The sequence below is a fragment of the Schistocerca piceifrons genome, chromosome X (assembly GCF_021461385.2).
Source record: "Schistocerca piceifrons isolate TAMUIC-IGC-003096 chromosome X, iqSchPice1.1, whole genome shotgun sequence".
NCBI lineage: Eukaryota > Metazoa > Arthropoda > Insecta > Orthoptera > Acrididae > Schistocerca > Schistocerca piceifrons.
Genome location: NC_060149.1, coordinates 897,168,766 through 897,195,114, shown reverse-complemented (window position 1 = coordinate 897,195,114; position 26,349 = coordinate 897,168,766). Strand labels below are relative to the sequence as shown.

The 26,349-nt window shown below is 39.2% G+C and overlaps 1 protein-coding gene across 2 annotated transcripts in view; it reads left to right on the top strand.

Moving 5' to 3' along the window:
- Positions 1-26,349, top strand: part of LOC124722868 (rab-like protein 6) — a 180,751-nt gene that overhangs the window by 28,686 nt on the left and 125,716 nt on the right. For both annotated transcript variants that reach the window (XR_007006454.1, XM_047248000.1), the window contains exon 2: positions 9,247-9,393. Coding sequence is in view for 1 of the 2 variants with exons in the window: in XM_047248000.1 (XP_047103956.1) it covers positions 9,270-9,393 (124 nt within the window). In the remaining variant the exon portion in view is untranslated. The remainder of the gene's footprint in view (positions 1-9,246; positions 9,394-26,349) is intronic.

The following is a 26,349-nucleotide window of genomic DNA, read 5'->3' as shown; positions in this document are numbered from 1 at the left end:
CTTGGCTTCATAATGTGACCTGTGTTAACTTTAGCCCTCATTCGCTTCCTAAGGACACTACTCCAGCCTCGCTGTATCGCCTTCAGTTTCACAACCTTCACATGGAACTTGGCGATTGTACCTTTGTGTACACTGATGGCTCCCACACTGACCGTGGTGTCACGTGTGCCTTCGTCATTGGTGCCCACGTCTTTCAGTATCGGCTTCCGACACACTGCTGCATATTTACAGCTGAGCTCTTCATCCTGTATCAGGCCATGGAGTACATTCAGCGACACGGACTTTTCAATTGTGTCCCCTGCTCAGACTCTATCAGCGCCCTTCAAAGTCTATGTGTGCTGTACACTGCCCATCCTTTAGTGCAACAGGTCCAGGAGAACTGTCACTTGCTCTTTCTTGGTGGAGCCACTATGATGTTTATGTGGATTCCTGGTCATGTCGTTCTGCCAGGAAACGAGGCTGCTGTCGCTGCTGCCAAGGCTGCAATCCTCATATCTCAGCTCACTAGTTCCTATATTCCCTCCAGTCATCTCTGTGTTGCCGTCTGTCAGGAGGTGGTGTCCCTTTGACATCACCATTGGTCCTCTCTTTATGGGAATAAGCTCTGGATCATTAAGCCTCTCCCAGCAGCTTGGACGTCGTCCTCTCTGCACTCCTGCCAGGAAGTCATTTTAACTAAGTTGCATATTGGGCACTGCCTTTTTTGCCATCGTCATTTGATAAGTGGTGCTCCCCCAACACTTTGTACACACTGCGCCCAAATTTTAACTGTCTGCCACTTCCTGATGGAATGCTCATTTTTTAACTGTTTACGTTCCCACTTGGGTTTGCCATCTGAGTTATCGGCCGTTTTAGCAAATGATGCACGGGCTATTGACAAGCAAACAAACACAGAAACTGCTGCAGGCATGAGGCCAAGAGTTCAGCTTTATGCTTTGGAAGATCTGAATCCTAGACAGATCACTGAGTTCACATAGTGTTGTTTTGTGTGGTTCTCCAGATGGTGATATTGGTGTAAATGTAAGGTCATTGTCACTGGAAGATGATTGCACTTTTCCAGCTGTATTTGTTGGTTCAGCATCATTGCTATCACTGCTTCATGGTGGTACATGTGAGGGTACAGGAAATGATATTCCTTTGCCATGAGGTACTGGGCAAATGACAGAAGGGGTGTGAAAGTATTGAATATTCATTTTCCTCTTTGTACTGACTCTTTTCCTCAGAGGAGATACCGTACAAAAATAACAACCCATGCACGATTTGTGGGTTCACTCCAATAGCGGACACACCAAACTGCATGGAGACATTTCAATGCTTCAGTTAATGGTCACCTTCTTGAACCACAAATAAAATCTGCACACATGTAACAAAACTTATCAGGTTTGTTACTGCAAGTGCAGGGAATGTAGTGCTTATAACATCCCATAAATGTGATTGTGAAACATAAGCACCTTATTTAATTATATCCCTGAACTAGAAGAAAATTTTAACTTTGATATTTGTGTTTAGTGTAACTTAATCTATAAAGTGTGGCTACTTTAATTTCTGTAAAAAATAAAAAGTGAAAATTTGTAGACCAGTGTTACAGAGGCTAACACCAAATGTTTTCATATTCAGTTAATATGGATTGAATTATTCAATAATGTTTGCATATTCTGTTTGCAGGAAAATTTTCTGCCTCATTTATATAAAACTGGAGTACTGACAGGGCCACCCTTGCATAACATTTGAAGTAATATTACACCTTCAGGGTGTTCCCAACAGAGACAAAAAATCACATTGCACTTTATTTGTGTTGTTACTGTACAGGACATTTACTATGGTAGTGGTTTTGTTGACCAGTTTTTTATGCTATTACATGTGTATTCTTCAGTACTATTATAGTGTCACACCAATTAGTTGAATTGGGAAATGGATGGGTAGCTGTTGCTTCGTCTAAAATTTAAAATCCAAATAACTCTTATCTACTTTCATAGTAGATCCACGAGACATCTTTCTACTACTGATAGCCCCATACCTGCTGGAAGCACACACAGAATAGTTTCTTTGTGTGCAGAAGTAATATTGTAGGCATCTTCAACTGTGAGAGGATTATGACACTACTAGTAGCCATATCATCTTTGAAGCACCTGCATAAACAGGGATTTTATGACCATTGTCCCACCTTCATATGGGCCTTTCTTTTCACCAAATATTTTTGTTATTGTGTACAAATAGGCAAAACATTACTTTCACCAAAAGTTTTTGTTAGGTTATACAAATAGGCAAAACATTACAGTGAAAGTCTGCAACCTACTGTGAGTAACACCATTATGGAATTTTTAAAAAAAATGTTTGGTAAAGGAAGCCTTCCAGCTTACACTTGAAAATTTGTGGTTCACCCATAGAAATTTTCAGCTCTTCTGAAATCATGTTGTAAATGGAACCTGCAGTATAGTGCAAATTTTTCAGTGCACTGAATTGTCTTTCTGTGCAGTGGAATGAACTGTACAATTCCTCTTGAGTGAATCCTCTTTATTAACAATAAATCTCATGGGGATTATACACTGTGCATCTGAAAAGTTTGGTGAATGAGCTCTAAAAATGAAGGAAACAAGAGTTAAAAAAAAAAAAAATACCTTAACTAGACTTCAGAGTAATCACCATTAGCTACAACGCACTTTTGACATCAGTTGTAAAGCTGTTGGAAACTGTCAGCAAAGACTTTTTGTGGAATTGCTTGAAGCACCTTGGTCACACATTTTGGATATGCTTATCATTGCAGGAGATGAGACCTGGTGTCATCAATATGATCCAGAGACCAAGTGACAGTCAGTGGCGTGGCGTTCATTGTATTTCTCACCTCTCGTGGTTAGAAATTCATGATGGATCACGCCCTTGCTGGTGAAAAAGACGATCAACATCATCTCAATCTTGGATTTTGCCAGCTGACTTTTTTTTGGAGGCAAGGAAGACAATGAACAACATGCCATCGACTATTGTTTGGTCTCTGGATCATATTGGGAGCATCAGATGTAATCTGCTGTAATGATGTGCATATCCGACAAAGCTTGACAGCAGTGCTTCAAAGAATTCCATGAGAAGTGTTTGCTGACAGTTTTTGACAGCTTTACAACAAATGTTAGAAGGGTGTTGTAGCTAATGGTGATTACTTTGAACGTGAGTAAAGGTATTTTGTTTTTAATTCTTGTTTCCATTATTTTCTGAGACCCCTCACAGAAGTTTTCAGGTATGAACCATGATGTACAGGGTAATATAGTTAGAATTGTGGGTCTGCTCTTTTGTTATCATCAGCTAAGGAATCAAATGTGGCCTCATTTCTTTTGAAGACAGTCCATATGAAGGACATTTTGAAACTGCCACCACAGATGAAAACAGAGAAAATACCCAATGCTATATTGAACAATTAATGATGAAATAGTGTGTGAAATAGATGATGTCATAGCAACCTTAGAAGTAATTATGATACATTTTAAATTAGGAATTAACTATACAAAGGCTTTATGCAAGCTGGGTGATACATTTGTTGAATACTATCCAAAATCAGCTGAGAAAATGAATTTATCATTATTTTGAATAGAATTCAACAGATTTCATATTCTGATTTATCAATGTGTATGAGATATGTGTGTATAACTTCAAACTTGTAACAAAAACTACAGTCAACCCAGTGGATGGAAGCTGTTAGTTCTGTGCCAAAATCAGGAGAAATTTATTTTCTTTGTTGGAAAGGTAAAGGTCAGCCTTTTCTTTGATATGAAATTAATAATTGTAATTGATTATCTTGTAAAGTGTTAAATAGCAATTGTTAACTATTACACAAGTATTCTTGACCAGTTGTGTGAAAAAATAAGAGAAGAGACCTGAATTGTGAAACAAATTGTAATTTTTCCTCAGGACACACTATCTGTCTATGCTGGTGCTCAGGCTATAGAAAACCTGATGGGCGTGAAGAATGTGTTATTAGAACATTCTTACTATTAATTCTGTTATTAGGTCATTCTTCCTATTTACCAGATTTGGCACCGTGACTTCCACCTATTTCTACATCTAAAGAAATTTGTGATTGGAGAACATTTCAATCCAAAGAAGCAGCTATGGCAACCAGAGGTGGATATTTAGTGGACTTTTCAGAAATGCACTTCAGAGACAGAATCTATACATTACAAAAAAGAAAGAGAAAACATTATGATGTTCATGGTTACCACAAAAACTACTTTTCACTGCCAGGCTGAAGAATTTGTGACTTATCCTTGTACCTCTATAACTGGAGAGATTTCATCAGACAGTGTAAGTGAAATGGTATCAATTGAGTATAGTCCCTGAATCTTTTATTTGTGAACTGTCACTGACAAAAAGAGGTCCACATTATATGTCAACAGATCCCTGAATCAGTTGCCTGTGAGAAAAAAATGGAATGTCGTTGGTTAACTATAAAAAATGGAAGGAGTGAAGGCTACAACTCACAACATATTTGAGGTACTGAGTTGTCAATAGGCATATTAACAATATTGAGAACATTGCTAAGATTTCAAAAGCCCCAGCCCAGAATCTCTTCCCCAAATCGATCCCCTTTTGTAGTGACGAATGAAATAACACTCGTCAGCATAGTGGTGGGTTCATAGATTACTCGTGGAGGAGGCTCAGTTGACATTATAACACGTACAAAATATTAGCTCAGTTTATTATAACTTGAAGAAACAGAGCACTTAACTTTGAAACAACACAGGAATGTCGTGTATATTTGTTACTGTCACTGAACACTAATAAAACATCACATGATACAGTACAAGATAATAGTCTCTTCTTTCATAGTAAGGTGAGATGATCTAATACAACTTTTGCACTGCCGGCTGTAGAGAATGATTGTAGGCTGGGCTGAGCTGCACCCTGCTCTGCTAAAAGCAAGCGTGCTACAGCAGTGGCATACAGAATTCTTAAGGGCGTGTCTGTGCCAAAGTTGTTGTCGTTGCTTCTTGGCAGTAACTATGCTCGCTTGTGGTTCTGTAGCGAGGTACCGCACTTGCCTTGGAACCACATTCTTCGGATGACACCACAATCTCTTCACCCTAACTACCCCCTTCCTTTCTTCTCCCCCCATCAAACATATACACATTCACATTCTATACGCTTCCCAAAATTCGTAGCCCTAACGATCCCATTATAGCCAATTATTTTGCTCCTATGGAAAGAATCTTAGCCCGTGTTGACCGACACCTCCAATCTATTTCCCTCATCCAAGCTTCTCATACGGAAGACACAAACTACTTCCTTCAGTGTCTCTAATCTGTCGTCATCCTCACTTGTCGCTGTTGATGCCTCCTACCTATACACCGACATCCACCGTGCCCATTGCCTTGCTGCTGTTGAACAGTGCCTCTCCTAACATCCCACTGACTTTACACCACTCCATTAATTAAAAACTTGAAAAACTGCATTATGAAAAGGGTAGTTGCTGCTCACCATGGAGTAGAGATGCTGCGTCACAGGTAGGCACAATGAAAAAACTGTCAGAAAATGAGCTTTTGACCGACAAGGCCTTCATTGGAGATAGAGAACACACAAGCAAATGCAACCCTCACACACATGGCCGCAGTCTCTGGCTGCTGAGGCCACTTGTTGATGGACAATATTTGTTTTTGTATTTCAGAGTCAGCATTGTTCTTAAAGTTTACTTCTGATCTAAGGTAATGAAACTGCACACATCATCAAACCTATTGAACCAGTTTCTATTAACAGACAGTCATTAGAATATTTTTTTCGTTACAGGCACATACTTAGTTTTCCCTTCATTCACCTGTCGCAACTATCCTTTTCATAATATTGTTACATTCAATCCTGGATTTTCCATTGCTGAAAAACTACATTCTTACACACAGCTTCTTCTCCTGTGAAACAGTCAAACCCTTGACACAGCCAAGGTCATCTCCTTGGCAACCTCCAATGCAAGAACCATCCAGAGGAAAATTTGTAGCCATCCAAAATCCCAAACCCCTGGTCTGGTTCACATTCATTGATGATATCTTCGTGATCTGGACCTGGGTTAGAGACACACTGCATGCATTCCTCTATAGTCTCAACATCTCTACCATCTGTTTCACGTGGTTCTCCTCACCCCAGCATGTCATTTCCCTGGACATTGACCTCCACCTCTCTGATATCTCCATATACATGTCAGTCCTTTTCGAGGCCACTAGCCATCAACGGTACCTACATTTTGATAGCTGCCATCCCTTACACACAAAAATGTCTATTCTATACAGTGTAGCCCCCCATGGACTGTGCATATGCAATGACAAGCAATCTATTGCCCTGAATTCTGATGCACTTTGGTGGATGCTTCACAATCCCTGCCATTTTGATCCGTCCAGTCCACCTGGTTTCTTCAGTTATCATATTGAATATCTCTGTAATCATTCTGTCATTAACTCTCAGTACATGTCTTTAGTGTCCGTGTTTCTGCACTGCAGGTTAGCACCTGTCTTACTAAAATGATTTAAGTTTTTCTGAACAGCAACTAAGATTTTAGATATTTTCTGAGGTGGTGTTTGTACTTGTTGGTGGACAATATTTGTTTTTGGATTTATGAGCTGGTGTTAGCACTTGTTGGTGGACAATATTTGTGTTCGGATTTCAGAGTTGGCATTGTTCTTACAGTTTACTTCTGATCCACAGTAAGTGAAACTGTGCACAACATCAAACTTATTGAACTTGTTTTTTTGAACTTATGTTCGTTAGGATAATTTTTCTTAGTTACAGGTATATACTTAGTTTTCCCTTCATTCATCTGTAGGCCCATCTTTCTAGCAGCTCTTTCAAGACTTGTAAAGGCTACTTTCATTGCTACTGGTGTTCTTGCAATTACATCAATACCAACTGCATACCAGCACCTGAAATGATTTGTGCAGGTTAGCCCCCCTTGTATTGATGCCCACATTTCGTATAACCATTTCTAAGGTTATATAAACAGAATTGTGCTGCCATACTCCGTTTTTTGTGGCCACAGCATTTTATATCCTATTCTGTGTCTTAATTTGAGTCTGGTTGTTTCCTATAGTAGCTCTCCCTAAGGTATTAAATTTATTATCAAGAATCCTTAACTCTTCCATCATTATATACAGCTCCTTTCTGTCAGTACTGTTAAAGGGTAATCTACAATCTCCTCTTGGACACTAACATGACTCATCATAAAAAGCATCCTTCTCTTCACCACTCTTCTCTTCAGTTAGAACATAAAATAAATGTTGAGTGGCACCACAGCCTGGTATAAGTCTTTCAGTTGGATGCCACTTCAGTGACTTGCTTGTCCTAGAAACCAACAGCACTCAGTAGTCCCCATATGGTCACCGATATAAGTACTAGCCAGGCCCAATGTTGCTCGGAACATGAGCACATATGAGACTATAGTTGAAGAATTTTTCTCTGATTCTGAGTCTGCATGAGCTGTGTGATTTCCCCTGGAGGTCCATAATAATATCTCTTTTTCTCTTATGTACAATAAAACAAAACTGGTACCAAATCTATGAACTCCCTTTTTTTTTTTGGGGGGGGGGGGGGGGGGCAGCCATTAAATATCATGTGATTCTCCTTCTCTATCACTCCTTCACCTAACCATCTCTCCCGTTGAATAGATGTAATATCTAGTCTGTACTCATCCCCTGATCAAGTAATTTCTGTTAGAGCTCCAGCTTCATAGAGAGTTAGAACATTCAGTGATCCAAATCTCAGTTCCTTCAGATGTGGGCTAGTTCAAAGCAAATAGGCCAGGTTTCATAACATTTGATTTTTACAGATTAGGTTGTCAGCCCAGCATCATCGCCCAGTGGTCCTGTAGCACTGATATTCAGGGTTGACTTCCTCAGCTGGTGGATCCCCATTTTAAACCATTAGGAACTTGCGTTTGCTCCCTTGGATGACTTAGACATATATGTAAAGTTTACTGTTGCCCAGGGGCTGTGGCAAGTGACTCTCCTAAGAGTCATCAGGTGCATTTTCTCTTGATGCTGATATTTGCAACTTTGTTTCTGCAGTGTGTAGCTGGAGTCAACCCCGACAAAAACTACTCACCATGCCTTTCTTGTGATGCCCAGTATCAAGAGAAAGCATTTGTTTATTTCCCATTCCAAACAAAATTATTTTTAAAGCACAATTTTATGTATCCAATTGATAGAGCCATTTCAAATTAGCCTAATGCAATATGTGTTTTATCAATATGTATTAACAGAGACAGTAGAAGACGAAGAATAACTGGTACTCCAGCAACAATAGTAGAATGTTGTTGTATGGTGTTAGCAGACAGCATGGGCCAGTGCAGTTCTGTCACTGCCAGAGTACTGATTATTCTTCTTGTTTTACTGTCTCTGTTAATATGGATGGATAAAATGAATGTCGCACTACACTAATTTGGGACCACTCTATTGAATGGGCTTATAAAATTGCACTTTAAAAATAATTTTGTTTGTAATGGGAAACAAATTAATGCTTCCTGTTGACACTAGGTATCACGGGGAAAGACATGATGATTAGTATTTGTTTTGGATGATGGCAGCTACACATTGCAAAAATGAAATTGCAAATATCTGCTGAAACTCCAGAGAAAATGGGCATGACGACAACTTGTGGGGGAGGGTGGTTGCAAAAATAGGAACATCAAAAGGCACAGCTTTTTTTGTTTTGTTTTTCTTCATTGTGTCGTAAGTAGTCTTTAGTAGCCTTGTTTGTCATTGACATCATCAGCAACAGCATCATCATAGCAAAAGTACTGTTTCTTTAATAATGAGTAGCAACTATTTGATGAGTACAGTAATGATTATTCCCACTCCAGATTATGACAGAATTATGTTTTTCACTTTAACCAACTTCCCTAGGTTATTGATGAAACATTGTAAATTATTAAACAAGAAAACAAACATTGGACACTCCAGGTAGGAATATGTAAGTTTGTTTTAATTGTGCCCGTTTGCAACTTGACACATCTTTACAATAAACAAGAAAACACATTTTTTTTTATTTTTTTATTTGACATGACCTGGATTGTGTACAAAAAATTTTAGAACATAAGCAATACGTGAGCAATAATTATTTTTTACATGCAGTCATAGTATTTACTAATCATGGACATTTGAAAACTACCACCCACAGTTAAACTGATGTAGTTGATTCATTTCAAGCAAATTATTAATTGTTAACAATATGTGAAGATATGTTATACTGTTGTTAACTCTCTCTTTCTTCCTTTTTTAACAGTTGGTGCTGGAAGAATTACCACAATGCTTTCAGTTTTTAAGAGATTGGCTGGTAAGTCAGAGAATGGGCCACCAAATTGCCGACCCGGTCACCAAGCTATGTCACATAGCTTACAAAGGAAGTTTGCTAAAGGCGTGCAGTATAATAGTAAGAACTGACTTTTATCTTTGTTGTTTAAATATACAGAATATTTCCTCATCAGCCATGTAATTTATTTATATCCATTTTAAAAAAGCATGGAAATACAATCTGGATATAAGATCAGAAGCTGTAACCTACTAACTGTGTAAAAGTATGTAATACTTATCTCTTTACCAGTTGCAAAAACTGAACTGGCTAAATCAGAATGAGAAGCCGTGTCGAGTAGTAAGACAACTGATATTACGATTTTGTCAACACATTTGTGAGTTTAGCCTCGTCCTCACTACAGATGGGTCTCTCTCATCCTGGGGTCCGAGTTACCTGCACATTCTACACTCCTGGAAATGGAAAAAAGAACACATTGACACCGGTGTGTCAGACCCACCATACTTGCTCCGGACACTGCGAGAGGGCTGTACAAGCAATGATCACACGCACGGCACAGCGGACACACCAGGAACCGCTGTGTTGGCCGTCGAATGGCGCTAGCTGCGCAGCATTTGTGCACCGCCGCCGTCAGTGTCAGCCAGTTTGCCGTGGCATACGGAGCTCCATCGCAGTCTTTAACACTGGTAGCATGCTGCGACAGCGTGGACGTGAACCGTATGTGCAGTTGACGGACTTTGAGCGAGTGCGTATAGTGGGCATGCGGGAGGCCGGGTGGACGTACCGCCGAATTGCTCAACACGTGGGGCGTGAGGTCTCCACAGTACATCGATGTTGTCGCCAGTGGTCGGCGGAAGGTGCACGTGCCCGTCGACCTGGGACCGGACCGCAGCGACGCACGGATGCACGCCAAGACCGCAGGATCCTACGCAGTGCCGTAGGGGACCGCACCGCCACTTCCCAGCAAATTAGGGACACTGTTGCTCCTGGGGTATCGGCGAGGACCATTCGCAACCGTCTCCATGAAGCTGGGCTACGGTCCCGCACACCGTTAGGCCGTCTTCCGCTCACGCCCCAACATCGTGCAGCCCGCCTCCAGTGGTGTCGCGACAGGCGTGAATGGAGGGACGAATGGAGACGTGTCGTCTTCAGCGATGAGAGTCGCTTCTGCCTTGGTGCCAATGATGGTCGTATGCGTGTTTGGCGCCGTGCAGGTGAGCGCCACAATCAGGACTGCATACGACCGAGGCACACAGGGCCAACACCCGGCATCATGGTGTGGGGAGCGATCTCCTACACTGGCCGTACACCACTGGTGATCGTCGAGGGGACACTGAATAGTGCACGGTACATCCAAACCGTCATCGAACCCATCGTTCTACCATTCCTAGACCGGCAAGGGAACTTGTTGTTCCAACAGGACAATGCACGTCCACATGTATCCCGTGCCACCCAACGTTCTCTAGAAGGTGTAAGTCAACTACCCTGGCCAGCAAGATCTCTGGATCTGTCCCCCATTGAGCATGTTTGGGACTGGATGAAGCGTCGTCTCACGCGGTCTGCACGTCCAGCACGAACGCTGGTCCAACTGAGGCGCCAGGTGGAAATGGCATGGCAAGCCATTCCACAGGACTACATCCAGCATCTCTACGATCGTCTCCATGGGAGAATAGCAGCCTGCATTGCTGCGAAAGGTGGATATACACTGTACTAGTGCCGACATTGCGCATGCTCTGTTGCCTGTGTCTATGTGCCTGTGGTTCTGTCAGTGTGATCATGTGATTTATCTGACCCCAGGAATGTGTCAATAAAGTTTCCCCTTCCTGGGACAATGAATTCACGGTGTTCTTATTTCAATTTCCAGGAGTGTATTTACTCTTACCCAACATACCCCCTTTCCTCCTCCATGAAGGAACTATTAAAACACTTGTATAAGGATTCAGGGGCATAGTGGCTCAGTGCAAATAAACATAAAGATCCCTAGTGTTATAGGGCAATGTGTGGTTTGCAACTGAATATTACGTCTCTAAAAATTTCTTTATTTGATGTGCTATTTGGAGCACATTATCACTTCAGATCCTCTAGAAGAGGTACACAGTGATGGGGCAGCAATTTCTTTTTTCTTTTTATTTTTGTTGTGGGGAGAGGGGAGGGGGGAGAAGGCGCACAAATCCCTGTCCAGCCATTCAGACATAGGTTGTCCACAGTTTTCCTAGATCACTTGTAGCATATGCCAGGACTGTTCATTTGAGAGGGATGTAGCCAGAGTGTACCCTTGTCCTTCCTCACTTCAAGCTGGTACTTTGTATGTAATGGCCTTCTTGCCTATGGGACTTTAAATCCTAATCTTCCTTCCTTCCATTACTAGAAATGTTGAAAGTGGTTTACTGTGAAATCTGTGTTACACTTACCACACTACCAATGCTTAGGTCTGTCATCTCCAAGAAAGAACAAACAACACTTGTTAGTTATTTGGGAGGACAAAGAGCATAAGATTTTTCAGTTGACAGTGGCAGTACTAATGTAACACATTGTTCTTATGTGTCACATCATTAAAAATCTTATACTGCAAGCAACAAAAAATATTTTCATGTACTATCCCCTATGTATCAGCTGATAAATTATCTGTGAAGCATTCTCATTTAATATGTGGAGAAATTCAGATACCAAATCCACAGTGTTGTTGCCTTTGTACACTTTCACTTTGTTCATTGCCTGAGTGAACTTCAGATTCAGGTTTTGAATATTATGGTCCAGTCTGAGATGATTCCCCATGAATATGACCCCAATTTTTAAGTTCTTGGAACTGTTTGGGGAGAAGTTAAATGACTGTTTAATTGCTTTCTTTTGGAATCATCTCCTTCAGCGAATATCCTATTTGCTGGAAAATATTATAAAAAAGCTTATGGAAGCTGTGATGCAAGGGGGTTTTCAAAAAGAAAATATGAAAACCACTGAAAGTGTTTGCATTGCCAGTGCCTAAAGGAGGAGGTCTGGTCCCTACAACAGCATTGAAGCTGCAAATTCTAGAGGGGCATGGGTGGACACCATGTGAAGACAGAGTGAGCATGTGCATGCATCAACTGTCCACTGCACTCAGTAGTACTGAAAACATAAAAATGGAGACATCAAAAGAAGAGCAAAGAGATGTTGTGCATTTCCTTACAGTGGGAGCACGGGGAATGGAAATTCGTTAATGAATGGCACAAGTGTATTGAGAGCACTGCATGTTCATTGCAGTTCTGTTGGTTAATCCGATGTCTGGGGCAACAGCTGTCACTGTAAGCAGCTGGCCTTCAATAATAAGGGCATCCACCTGCTGGACAATGGTATCAGTAATGTGGTGTGGCATTCCACATCACTTGCCATCAGCTGATGACATCTGTCCTTCCTGGAATCTCTGATGCCACATCTTGACTGTTGCAGTGGCCATACGCTTGTGCCATTCTTCGATGAATTTCTGTTTCCCTCACACCTTCCTCTGTAAAGAAATGTACTACCTCCATTTGCTCTTCTTCTGAATCACCCATTTCTCTTTTTTTCAGCACGACTCATTGCAGTGCACAGTTGATGCGTGCATGTGCTCACTGTGGGCTTCAGCACTCTTACATGAAACACGCCTTCTTCTGTAGACAGTGGCGTTCTGAGTTCATTGGTGGTTTTCAATTTACAGCCTCCGGCTCTTTTTGAATGCATCATATAGATAGCTCCATCTCACAAGCTGGAGTGAAACTGTTCATGACATAATACCTTCAGGTGCACCTGCATGTATGTGTGCCTGCACATAATACTTTTTAAGAAAACTGCTCATTCTGAAACTGGTTTAAGTAATTTTATAGTAATTTTATTCCTCTGTTGATCACTTTTACAACCATGGTATTACAATGTAAGAACAAAAAATATAATTAATATGTGCAGGCATTTACATAGTAACAAGTCTAGTGTGCCAAGTGTGGGGAGGGTAGTTCCCTGTGTCTTGTAGAAGGACTCGTCTCAGAATTTGTCTGAAGTAATTTATGGAAATCATTAAAAACTTAAATCATTTTAGCTGGATGGGAATTGGAGCTCCATCCTCCAAAACAAAAGGCTAGTCTGTTAAAAGCAGTGCAATCTCATTTGTTTTATCCCTGGTGTACAGTACTGTTTTGTTTATACATTCTTGCAAATAAGTTATTTTATGCTATAAAAAACTAGATCTACACTGTTCATTACTTTCCCAACACTAATCACTGCTCACACTGTATACACACTATCAGCTGATGTTTTACCCATTTTAAGTACTCTTGTTTCAACGCAATTTGATGTGTGTGTTAAAGGTCTTTAAGTCATGTGGCAAAACAATCCTGTCATCATCATTGATGTAAAGGTATTATAATGCAATAATGCCCTTTGAAAGTGTTACTGTGAATAAGAGGCAGACACACTTGTGTTGCAGCTATAAAGAATATAATCGCCAACAATATTATGAATGGGATGACAGTGTGTCATCTTTATAGTGAGTAGCAATCTATCCTTTTCATAGTATTGCTGATATTCCAACCTAGGCTTTCCATTGTTTGAATATAATCATCAAGACTTTTTGGAACACATGATGTCTGTTCATCCCAATATAAAATTTTGCATGGTGTTTAAAATTGTGAGTAGCTACCTTTTCTCACTGTGATTATCAAAAGATGTGTGTGGATGTAGCACCCAGTGACATTTTCATCGATGCCAAGAACCTGCACTGTGCCTCACAAAGAAATTCCATGCTAAACACTGTGACCCATAGGGCTCACATACTGGTAACATTAGCTGACAAGGAGAACCTGATAATAGAATAAATGCGTATACACTGAAGAGCCAAAGAAACTGGTACACCTGCCTAATATCATGTAGGGCCCCAGCAAACACACAGAAGTGTCACAACATGATGTGGCATGGACTCTACTAATGCCTGAAGTAGTGCTGGAGAGAACTGACACTATGAATCCTGCAGGGCTCTCCATAAATCTGTAAGAGTATGAGGGGGTGGAGATCTCTTCTGAATGCTGAATAATGTTCATGCCTGGGGAGTTTGGTGGCCAGAGGAAGTGTTTAAACTCAGAAGAGTGTTCCTGGAGCCACTCCGTAGCAATTCTGGATGTGTGGGGTGTTGCATTGTCATGTTGGAATTGTCAGAATGTACAATGGACATGAATGGATGCAGGTGATCAGACAGGATGCTTACATATGTGTCACCTATCAGAGTTGTACCTAGGTATCAGGGGTTGCATTTTACTCCAACTGCACATGCCCCACACCATTACAGAGCCACCACTAGCTTGAACAATTCCCTGCTCACATGCAGGGTCCATGGATTCATAAGGTTGTCTCCATACCTGTGCACATCCAGCCTCTCGATACAATTTGAAACGAGACTTGTCTGACCAGGCAACATGTTTACAGTCATCAACAGTTCAATGTCGGTGTTTATGGGCACAGGTGAGGCATAAAGCTTTATGTCGTGCAGTCATCAAGGGTACGCGAGTGGGCCTTCTGCTCCAAAAGACCATATCAATGATGTTTTGTTGAATGGTTCACACGCTGACACTTGTTGATGGTCAAGCATTGAAATGTGCAGCAATTTTTGGAAGGGTTGCACTTCTGTCATGTTGAATGATTGTCTTCAGTCGTCATTGGTCCTGTTCTTGCAGGATCTTTTTCTGACCACAGCGATGACGGAGATTTGATGTTTTACTGGATTCCTGATATTCGTGGTGCACTCATTAAATGGTCATAAGGGAAAATTCCCACTTCATCGCTACATTGGAGATGCTGTGTCTCCTAGCTTGTGCGCCAACTCACTTAAATCTTGATAACCTGCCATTGTAGCAGGAGTAAACGATCTATCAACTGCGCCAGACACTAGGGGTGTTACATGGGTGTATTTGAATACACATGCCCGTACCAGTTTCTTTGGCACTTCAGTGTATAAGTGTTGTAGAAGATTTTACTGACAGTGAATTACAAATTGTGATAGAGGAGCACAATAAGATAATAGAAAAGTTCAAGAAGGAGCAACATTTACCACAGGAGAATAATACCACATCGTGTGCCTGACTTTTTTATAAAGTGGTAAATCTCACTGACGTAGTTTTTGAACCACATGAAATCAATAGTCTCAGCAAAGGTCTGAACTTTAATGTTAAGTATAGACCACATGACAAATTTATTAAGTGTTTAGTTGCTCATACAAAAATAGCTGTAAATCAGTTAGTAGGTTCAGCAACATACAAAAACTCAATGACAAATAAAGTAGTACAGGTTTTTGATAAATATTTGTGCAACAGTAGAAGAGGGAAGGAACAAGTGAATAATAGAGATGTAGTACAAATACATGCCATTAAAAATATATACCCTAAAAAATACTTCTGGTCTCCCAGAGTCAGATATGGAATTACAGATACTTAATGATAAACACCTTTTTTCAATAGATGTCACTAACTTATACACCAACGTCCTAATCGATGATACCATTGAACTGATCAGAAAAAAATTGAATTGCAATAGAAGTCTACATATTCCAGTAATTGTGGAGGTAATAGATGGGTTAAAACTTGTGTTGCCACACAGTTACTTTACTTTAATGATGGTTTCTATAAACAACCTCAAGAGTTAACAATGGGATGTTATTTAGCTAAAGTGTTAGCCAATATCTTCATCAATCACATTGAAAATAAGATCCTAAACAATGAATAAGATGTCACAGACAGGATTATTATCTATAAAGGATATGTAGATGACATCATTATACTAGCCAATGGTAATGATGTAGAAGTCAGTGAAATCTACAATGTGTTTAGTAATGCCCATCCAAATTTAAAATTCACTACAGAAAGAGAAAAAGATAATAAAATTAACTTCCTGTATCTAGAGATATCAAAAGCAGATAACAAACTAGCCTTTAAGATGTACGGAAGAATTTACCACAGATATTACCAGTCATGAAACTTCCTGCCACGCCATGAGATATAAGCATACATACTTCCGTAGCATGATTGACAGGTTGCTAAGAACCCCCATGTCTGCTGTAAACTTTAACAATGAAATAAATACACTGAAATTGGTAGCTGCAAGTAACGGATTCCAAGAACTACTAGTTGACAATATCTTACAGAAAAAGGAAAAAGCTGAAAGATATAGAGCAAATCAGAAAATTACCCTAACTGAAGACAAAAGTATTTAAAAAAACCAGGTACATAAGTTTTCCGTATGTAGGTAGTATCCCAGACAAAATAAGCAGTGTATTTTGCAGAAGGAATGTGATGGTGGCTTTCCAAGCTTATAACAGCATTTCGGCAATACTGCAAAAAGTCAGTATATGACAGGCCAGGTGTCTACAAAATTAACTGTCGACAATGGGAGGAAACTAAAGACAAGGTTTCCTGAACACACACAACAGTCTAACACTTTGGCTGTAGGCTTCCATCTTAAAGCTTGTAACCACACAATAGGTACCACTGATGAGAATATGAAAATACTACATCAGGCAAAAAAGAGGGTTAAGTATGAACCTTCTGGAGGAAATTAAAATCTTTTGTAACTCTAAGAAACGTCCAAATGATGTTCTAAATGAACAAAAAGATTTGAAAAATAAGGGTTTCTTAGAGAATTTTTTTGGTGTCTTTCACTTACCTGATTCTAATCCAGAACTTGTCTCTTTGAATTCTACCACTACTCCTCCCTCTCACCCCCCCCTCCCCCAAACCCCTCTAGGCTTGTCTTCATGATAAACCTTATAGCTTAGTTTTATAATATGAAAATATTGCCTGACGTACATGTAACCCGTTTTATGTAGCATTTTAATGTCAACATGTGTTGCTAATGAAATTTTTTCTAATACCTCCTCTGCTGTTTCTTCATTACACAACTGCAGTACAGCTAGATTGTATTATGGTTTCTCATCCACATCCTGTGTATTACTGATGTTCATCATAAACATATAAAATGTTTGTAACTTCTCACCTGTTGTTTTACATTGAGTATGTTAAACACTCAGTAATTCTGTGTTTAACTTTTATTGTATTTGACATGAACTTCTGGTCAATAAGTTGCCTTTGCCTGACATATGTTCTTACTCCCAGTGCTGTTATGTATATAACCATCATTTATTTATTTATTTATTTATTTACACGTCAAGTTTCGTAGGACCAAATTGAGGAGCAAATCTCCAAGGTCATGGAATGTATCAGTACATGAAATTACAATATAAAAGTAATAATTGATAAAAATTAAATGTTTATGAACCCGAAAAAAGTCAAGCCATAGGTTTAGTAAACGCAGTCAACAATACAACAAGAATCACCTTAATTTTTCAAGGAACTCCTCAACAGAATAGGAGGAGGAAACTCTTCAGTTTCAATTTGAAAGCGTGTGGATTACTGCTAAGATTTTTGAATTCTTGTGGTAGCTTGTTGAAAATGGATGCAGCAGTATACTGCACACCTTTCTGCACAAGAGTTAAGAAAGTCTGATCCAAATGCAGGTTTGATTTCTGCCGAGTATTAGGTGAGTGAAAGCTGCTTATTCTTGCGAATAAGCTAGTAGTGTTAACAAGAAATGATAGTAAGTGGTGTTTTTTTTAGAGGCCAGTGTCAAAATACCAGACTCGTCGTGAACAGAGGTCGACAAGAGGTTCCTGAACTTACACCACTTATTGCCCGAGCCGCCCGTTTCTGAGCCAAAAATATCCTTTTAGAATGGGAAGAGTTACCCCAAAATATAACACCATATGACATAAGCAAATGAAAATAACAAAGTAGACTAATTTTTGTGTTGAATGATCACTCGCTCCATATACCGCTCGAATAGTAAAAATGGCAGCATTAAGTCTTTGAACAAGATCCTGAATGTGGGCTTTCCCCGACAGTTTACTATCTATCTGAACACCTAGAAATGCTGACTGTTCAGTTTCACTAATCATATGCCCATTCTGTGAAATTAAAACATTAGGCTTTGTTGAATTGTGTGTTAGAAACTGTAAAAACTGAGTCTTACTGTGATTTAACATTAGTTTATTTTCTACAAGCCATGAACTTATGTCATGAACTGCACTGTTTGAAACTGAGCCAATGTTGCACACATCCTTTACTACCAAGCTAGTGTCATCAGCAAACAGTAATATTTTAGAGTTACCCATAATACTAGAGGCCATATCATTTATATAAATAAGGAACAGGAGTGGCCCCAACACTGATACCTGGGGCACGACCCATTTGACCATACCCCACTCAGACCCCACATCACAGCCAGTCTCAAGACTGTGAATAATGACTTTTTGCTGTCTGTCTTTGCTAAAGTTAGAGGTGAACCAATTGTGAGCTACTCCCCGTATTCCATATTCCATATATATCGTGTATTGATATATTAGATAATTCACCTGTAGCCTGATGTCTAAGTTCCATTTAATTTTTTCAAGTCTTTACATACGCAAGTACGTGGAATTGTGTTTTATCCATCTCATGACGTACATTTGTAATCTGCCATCACTATCACTATTATATAACTTGTGTTGTCAATATTCCCTAAAGCCAAATTTGGGCACATGGTTTGTTATGCTGTGGCTACGTATGCCCCTCCTCTTCTGCATGATACTACCATTACTGACATACTAGGCTCCTAATTAAGCACTGTAATGAAACAGGCTGAGTGACATTTCAACCCATCTCTGGACACTATTGTATCTTGTTTCAATTTTACAGAAGCGATTTCCAATATGTTTATGATATAACTCATGTTTTTTTATGTACATTTCATTAAGTGTATGCAGTGAATATGATACTGTGTAACATTAGGGTTCTATAGTGTTTTCTACCTTTTATTGTAATATCGATGTTTGTAGATAGTAACTTCGTTTTCTGTCTACATACGAAACTGTACCAAAGATGTTCACTAAAGAGAGTCCCGTCCTCTATATTAACACGTTACTGGTCATCGAGATATTTTTACAGCATACAACGAAAATACTTTCTAACGATCTTTGACCAACTCTTCAATATTTTGTACAATGTAATACTTACAGTACTGATCTTCTCTTTAGTTCTGCTCTGTGTACCCTTAATAATAGTATGTCTGCTTCTAAAACTCTCGTGTCGTATATTGATATTCATGACATGCTCTACAAATTATTTAAGTAAGGACAATGTAATGTGACTTAAACTGTTTTAACCCTGTAAGTATTCATGTATATTTTGCACTTCTTTGAAAGAGAACTGTTACCATTTCCTGTATACCACATATAATTATTTGTATCTTTGGACAGTATCCGTGAAGATGGTCCATGACTAAAACTGGTTGATATTTGGGTTTAAAATTAAAAAAGCTGATGCTCAGACATACATTTTATACACACTAAAAATAGGTTTTGCTAAATCAGAACTAACAGCATTTTGGTGAAAGATTGCTGATGAGTGTCCATTGTTAATAGAAAAATGCATTAAGAATACTGATTACATCCATTACAATTTTGTAGATGTGAAAGTGGATTTGCAACTGTGGTAACACTGAAAACAAAAGCAAAGAATCAGTTGAACTATAAACATAATTTATGATGCAAATTACCTTAGAGTTAACAAAATGTAAAATGATTGTTATAAATTAGCAGTACTAACTGTCTCATTGATTTTCATTCTTTTTTTCTTTAACAAAACACCTACAGAAACATGACGGATTTATTTGTTGGACTGTTAGGGAAATATTATGTATTTTCCTGTAATTTTAAAAATAGGAGTGTTCATTTTCTTTTGTCGACTGTAATGTTTATTTTGACATTCATATTAAGACTATTGGCTCATGCATGATGTGGTGTTTCTTACGTGCTGTGTGTGTAAAGTCTCAGTTACATTTTGTTAATTCTTGACATTCATTTCTCAGATATGTGTAAATCTTTGTGTAATCTTGCACAGGAGATGACACCGTAAATAACTAATATTCTAGCCGTATCAGTGTTTGAGAGTCAGTGCCATGATTAAATCACTGATATGTGATAAATATACCGTATTTACTCGAATCTAAGCCGCACCTGAAAAATGTGACTCGAAATGAAGGAAAAAAATTTTCCGGAATCTAAGCCGCACCTGAAATTTGAGACTCGAAATTCAAGGGGAGAGAAAAGTTTTAGGCCGCACCTCCAAATCAAAACAAAGTTGGTCCATTGTAATATGAGACACAATTTAGGTCGAATGAGTGACGATACAGCTACAGTAGCTTGGTTCGAGTCGTAAGCTTAGCAGTTAAGCTTTACCAGGTAGCCATTGATATGCGTCAGGTGCTCTGTCTGTATTTATAAGGGTACTCTTCCTTTTTCGCGTTCTTCGTCTGTTTTGAATTGATTGCTTATTTTTCTTTCATCTGATAAGTGCCGTTCTCTTTGTTATAGGTGTTTACGTCACTCTAAGCTGAAAATGCATTACTGTACTGTGTCATGCATTGTTCGTCGCATTCTGATAATGAGTGTTTATGACCTGTCGCCACTCGCGGCATGGCTTGCTTTCGTGCACGCTACCGCCGCTTTTAAAAAAAGAGAGAGAGAGAGAGAGAGAGAGAGAGAGAGAGAGAGGAATCATCTCATTAGCGAAACAATGGCAAGAGACTGCTATTTGTTGTTACTTACACTGCTGCTTTCTTTGATAATGATCAACAAGAACCAAATAATAGACAGCGTATAATAGAAGATGCTCTGAACGAGAGTTTAGTGAAAATTTTTCTCCATTTCAAAATCTTTGCAGACACCTCTTTAGTACATTACATTCTGCACAGAAATTAGAGTCATCTTAGATTTAAAAATCTAGTCAATTGCAGTGCTTCATTTCTGACTGTATCACTATTAGGCATAAGAATAATACGAATATAAACATGACATGATATGTGTATTCTTCCGCATTTGCTGTTAGTCTCACTCTAGTTTCGTAGTTTATTAGGCAGACAGGATTTAAATGAGTTAGCAGCAAACATGAAAGAATACATGGCAAAATGTTTATATGCGTATTATTCTTATGGTGAAGAGAATACTGCATGTGATTTACAATTCATAGAAGTTCCTATAAGGAAACATCACTTCTCACAGGTAGGAAAAAATTCAGAACGCAGAGTTGGCCATATTGACAAACATCCCAAACAGTCTTGCCAGTCAGATTTTCGTAGTACATTGAAATTCTGTTACATTCGAAGATGGACAATACGGAATTTGTATTTACTTCGTTGGATAATGTAGGAAATGCAGTGTTCGAAACTCGAAGTGGAGAAAAAAAAGCTCATCTTCCACCTTTTTTTTTTTTTTTTTTTTTTTTTTTTTTTTTTTACTGATGCAGAGGGTTTGGCACCAGTATTTATCTTTGTGCCTGCAAAGCATGCCTGTGTAGCGCTACATATATTCGACGGCAGAAGTTAGTTGTGAACTTCCGCTTACTTTGCACTCGATTCTAAGCTGCAGGTGGTTTTTTGGATTACAAAAACCGGAAAAAAAAGTGCGACTTAAATTCGAGTAAATACGGTAGTCACTTCTAGCTATTGAGCAGATTTAAAAAGAGTTTTATTTCCTCTTTTAAGTTTCAGTATCGTTCGAAACAATGCTGGCTACAGATATTACAAGAATGCAAGAATCAACAATTTAATGAGACAAGTGAACTGTGTCTTCACTATCCAGTGTAAATTTGCTAGTTAATATTATTGGAAACTTTCATTTAAGAAAGTTGCTGCCTATAACTGTCCACAAAACTGTTTCATATTAATTATTTCTTCTTTTCAACTAAATCACTTCCATTAAGACTTGAAAAATTAATTATCTGTCCATTTATTTTCACAGGCTGTCACAGGTCATAGCTTTGTCAAATAAAATCCTACATTTTCCTCTTTTTTAAATATATTTTCATAGATCAGAACTTTTCCAGTACTATAACAGAGTAACCCACAAGCACATAAGGAACAAGAACAGGGAGAGAGAGAGAGAGAGAAACAAAGGGTTACATCACTATTTATAAGAAAAGGAAAACAAAAAAGTCAGTTCTTTAGCTTGCATAGCCTCTAGGTTCACCGGAATAAAATTATTGCAATATTAATAATATGTATTAAATATTTGTTAAAATATATGAACTAATCATTTTTATTGTTAACACTTTGCCATCCGGCGACACCACAGTGGAGTCGTGTGCATAGTGTCGCTCAATGGCCAGCGACACTACAGTGGTGTCGTGAACATAGTATTGCACAGTGGCTGGCACTTTAGTATCTTCTTCATTGTGTTGGTGTTTTGTTCAGGTTACACATGTCAACAAGTTTTTAGGTTTTGTAAGTGGTTAGCACACTGGACTCGCATTCGGGAGGACGACGGTTCAATCCCGTCTCCAGCCATCCTGATTTAGGTTTTCCGTGATTTCCCTAAATCGTTTCAGGCAAATCCCGAGATGGTTCCTTTGAAAGGGCACGGCCGATTTCCTTCCCCATCCTTCCCTAACTCGAGCTTGCGCTCTGTCTCTAATAACCTCATTGTCGATGGGACGTTAAACAACACTAACCTAACCTAACCCTTTTGTAAGTACTTGTGCACTTTCATCATTGCAGACAAAAGACGATACAATTATTTACGATGAATGCGTGAACGTCTTGTCTTATGTTCCGGATGACTTGGCTGATTGGGAAGAAGACATTGGATATCAAAATAATGAAAGTGAAGCAGAATCGTCAGAAGATAGTGAAATACGTGCAAGAAGAATTCGGCGAATGCTGTGGTTTCCAACTGATTCAGATGAATCAGACGAAGAAGACAGACTATAATATACTGAGGACCAATAATAAATTTGGAGGATATCTGAGTCCACACATATTTCCCAAAGATACACAGAGCGTCGTGGATATTGTAGAATTATATATTGGGTTTGATCTGTTTGAATATATTAGCAATGAAACCAACAAGTATTACAGTCAAAATTGCAATAGAAGGAAACTGAATTAAAAAAAAAAGTGCCAAATTTGTCAACGTTATGGGCTTGCTATCCTTATGGGAACTGTAAAAAAAAGCAAGGCTCGATGATTATTGGTCAACAAATCCGTTTATAGGCACACCGATATTTCACAAAAAGATGTCCCGCAACCGATTCAGACAAATATTATCAATTTTACATTTTTCAGACAACAACAATGAACCGGATAATGCTGATTGGCTTTTGAAAGTGCAATGCGTAATGGATTATTTGTCCAAAAAGTTTAAAGAAATGTTTAATCTAAGTCAAAACATCTGAATTGATGAAGGAATGATACCGTAACGTGGAAAGTTAAATTTTAAAGTTTACAATCTGTCGAAAATTACGGAATATTGCATACTCATTAGGATGCTGTGTGATTCGAGTACGGGATACATTTCCTCATTCAAGATGTATTCCGGTCCTTGACAACCTTTAGCAAAAATAGTGATGGAACTATTGACACCTTCTTATGGAAAGTGGCATCACCTCTACATGGATAATTATTATAACAGTGTAGGAATTGCAGAGAAGTTACTTGAAAAGAAAATTCAAGTTTGTGGAACGATACGACAAAATAGAGGATTTCTGGAAAAATTAAAGCGCACAAAAGTCAATGTGTTTGAAGCTTGTCATCAACGTAAAGGTGACAAGCAGCCGGTGACAATCCAAGTAATCCGAATTAGCGTTGCCGGCGCCAAGCAAATAAATTTGTACGAGACGTGCGGATGGCAAAGTGTTAAAATGTTATGACTTAGGGCCATGTAAGAGTGGTTACAAAGATCTGAATTTAACGTCCCATTGACTTTGACGCATGTGTCAGTCATTCATGGTAATGTTCTCAGAAAGGTTGGGAACCATTGTGCTACATCATTGGAGGTGGGGTGCGTGATAATGAGGTATGAGAGGAAGCTGGGTGACAAACATCCTCAGCTGAAGTCCAACTTCCAGCACATGATTTTTTACGGTCCTAGTAACACTTGGGATGTGATCTTGTCCTTGTCCAAATATATGTTACGATTACTGTAAAATGAGCAGTGGCTGATTATTTGATGTAATAGTCTGGGTGTGGATCTGCATGATACTGCTGTCTGAAACCAGGATGATATGCCTGCACGGCTTTCTTGGAACATGGTTCCAACATTCATACATCGCTAACACTTCCTGTCCAGTGTGCTGGGCAATTCTTTTCGAGGATCAACCAGCTGTATAGACCCCAAATAGGAACGTGGTGAAACTCAGTTGCACAAACAGCGTTTGGTGACACTACTCTACCATGTTAGTAATGTTTATTATACCTGTACAGACCAAGTTCAGCAATGCAAACACAAATGTTGTAGGTTCAGGTTTTTCATGCTCAGTACTTGCTTCCTGTTCTTTCCACACAGTACTTTGATTCATTACCTGTACATCTACATCTGCATGATTACTCTGCAAGTCACTCTTAAGTACTTGGCAGTATGTTCATAGGACCACTTACAGACTCTTTCTTAACTGTTCTACATCTACATTTATACTCCGCAAGCCACCCAACGGAGTGTGGCAGAGGGCACTTTACGTGCCACTGTCATTACCTCCCTTTTCTGTTCCAGTTGCGTATGGTTGGCGGGAAGAACAACTGTCTGAAAGCCTCCGTGCGCGCTCGAATCTCTGTAGTTTTACATTAGTGATCTCCTCGGGAGGTATAAGTAGGGGGAAGCAATATATTCAATACCTCATCCAGAAACGCACCCTCTCGAAACCTGGCGAGCAAGCTACACCGCGATGCAGAGTGCCTCTCTTGCAGAGTCTGCCACTTGAGTTTGCTAAACATCTCCGTAACGCTATCACACTTACCAAATAACCCTGTGACGAAACGCGCCATTCGTCTTTGGGTCTTCTCTATCTCCTCCCTCAACCCGATCTGGTACGGGTCCCACACTGATGAGCAATACTCAAGTATAGGTCGAACAAGTGTTTTGTAAGCCACCTCCTTTGTTGATGGACTACATTTTCTAAGGACCGTCCCAATGAATCTCAACCTGGTAGCTGCCTTACCAACAATTAATTTTATGTGATCATTCTACTTCAAATCGTTCCGCACGCATACTCCCAGATATTTTACAGAAGTAACCGCTACCAGTGTTTGTTCCGCTATCATATAATCATACAATAAAGGATCCTTCTTTCTATGTATTCGCAATACATTACATTTATCTATGTTAAGGGTCAGTTGCCACTCCCTGCACCAAGTGCCTATCCGCTGCAGATCTTCCTGCATTTCGCTACAATTTTCTAATGCTGCAACTTCTCTGTATACTACAGCATCATCCGCGAAAAGCCGCATGGAACTTCTGACACTATCTACTAGGTCATTTATATATATTGTGAAAAGCAATGGTCTTATAACACTCCCCTGTGGTACGACAGAGGTTACCTTAATGTCTGTGGACATCTCTCCATTGATAACAACATGCTGTATTCTGTTAGCTAAAAACTCTTCCATTCTTGAATAGCATGTAGGAAGAATGAACATGTAAATCTTTCCGTGCAAGCTCTGATTTCTCTTATTGTATCATGATAGTCATTTCTCCCTATGTAAGTGGGAGTCAACAAAATATTTTCACTTTTGGAGAAGAAAACTGGAGATTGAAATTTTATGAAAAGATCTCACCACAGTGAAAAATGCTTTTGTTTTAATATTGCCATCCCCAACTTGCTTACGATATCTGCCTGTTATTGCTCCATACAAATATGGTATTTCAACATCATGTTTTAATATCTTCACGAGAGATTTTTGTATTAATCACCACCACCACCACCACCACCACCACCACCAAGACTTTTATCAGCTTGAATAGTAGTGATAAAATGGGATTGAGATATTTCTGATGAGTTTCATTTATGCCCATGCTGCTTCACTCTTTCTATCATGACTTACAGTTTCAGTGTACATCAGGTTTGATGCTTTAGTGAACGATATGAAGTAACAAAAGATTATTCATCTTTAAGAAACCCCTTTGTGAATGAAAGTGATACAGCTCATAAAAAAGGGTTTTTGACATGTGGCTTATGACATATTTGAATAATTTAAGTATGTGCTTCTGTAATGTCCAAGAGT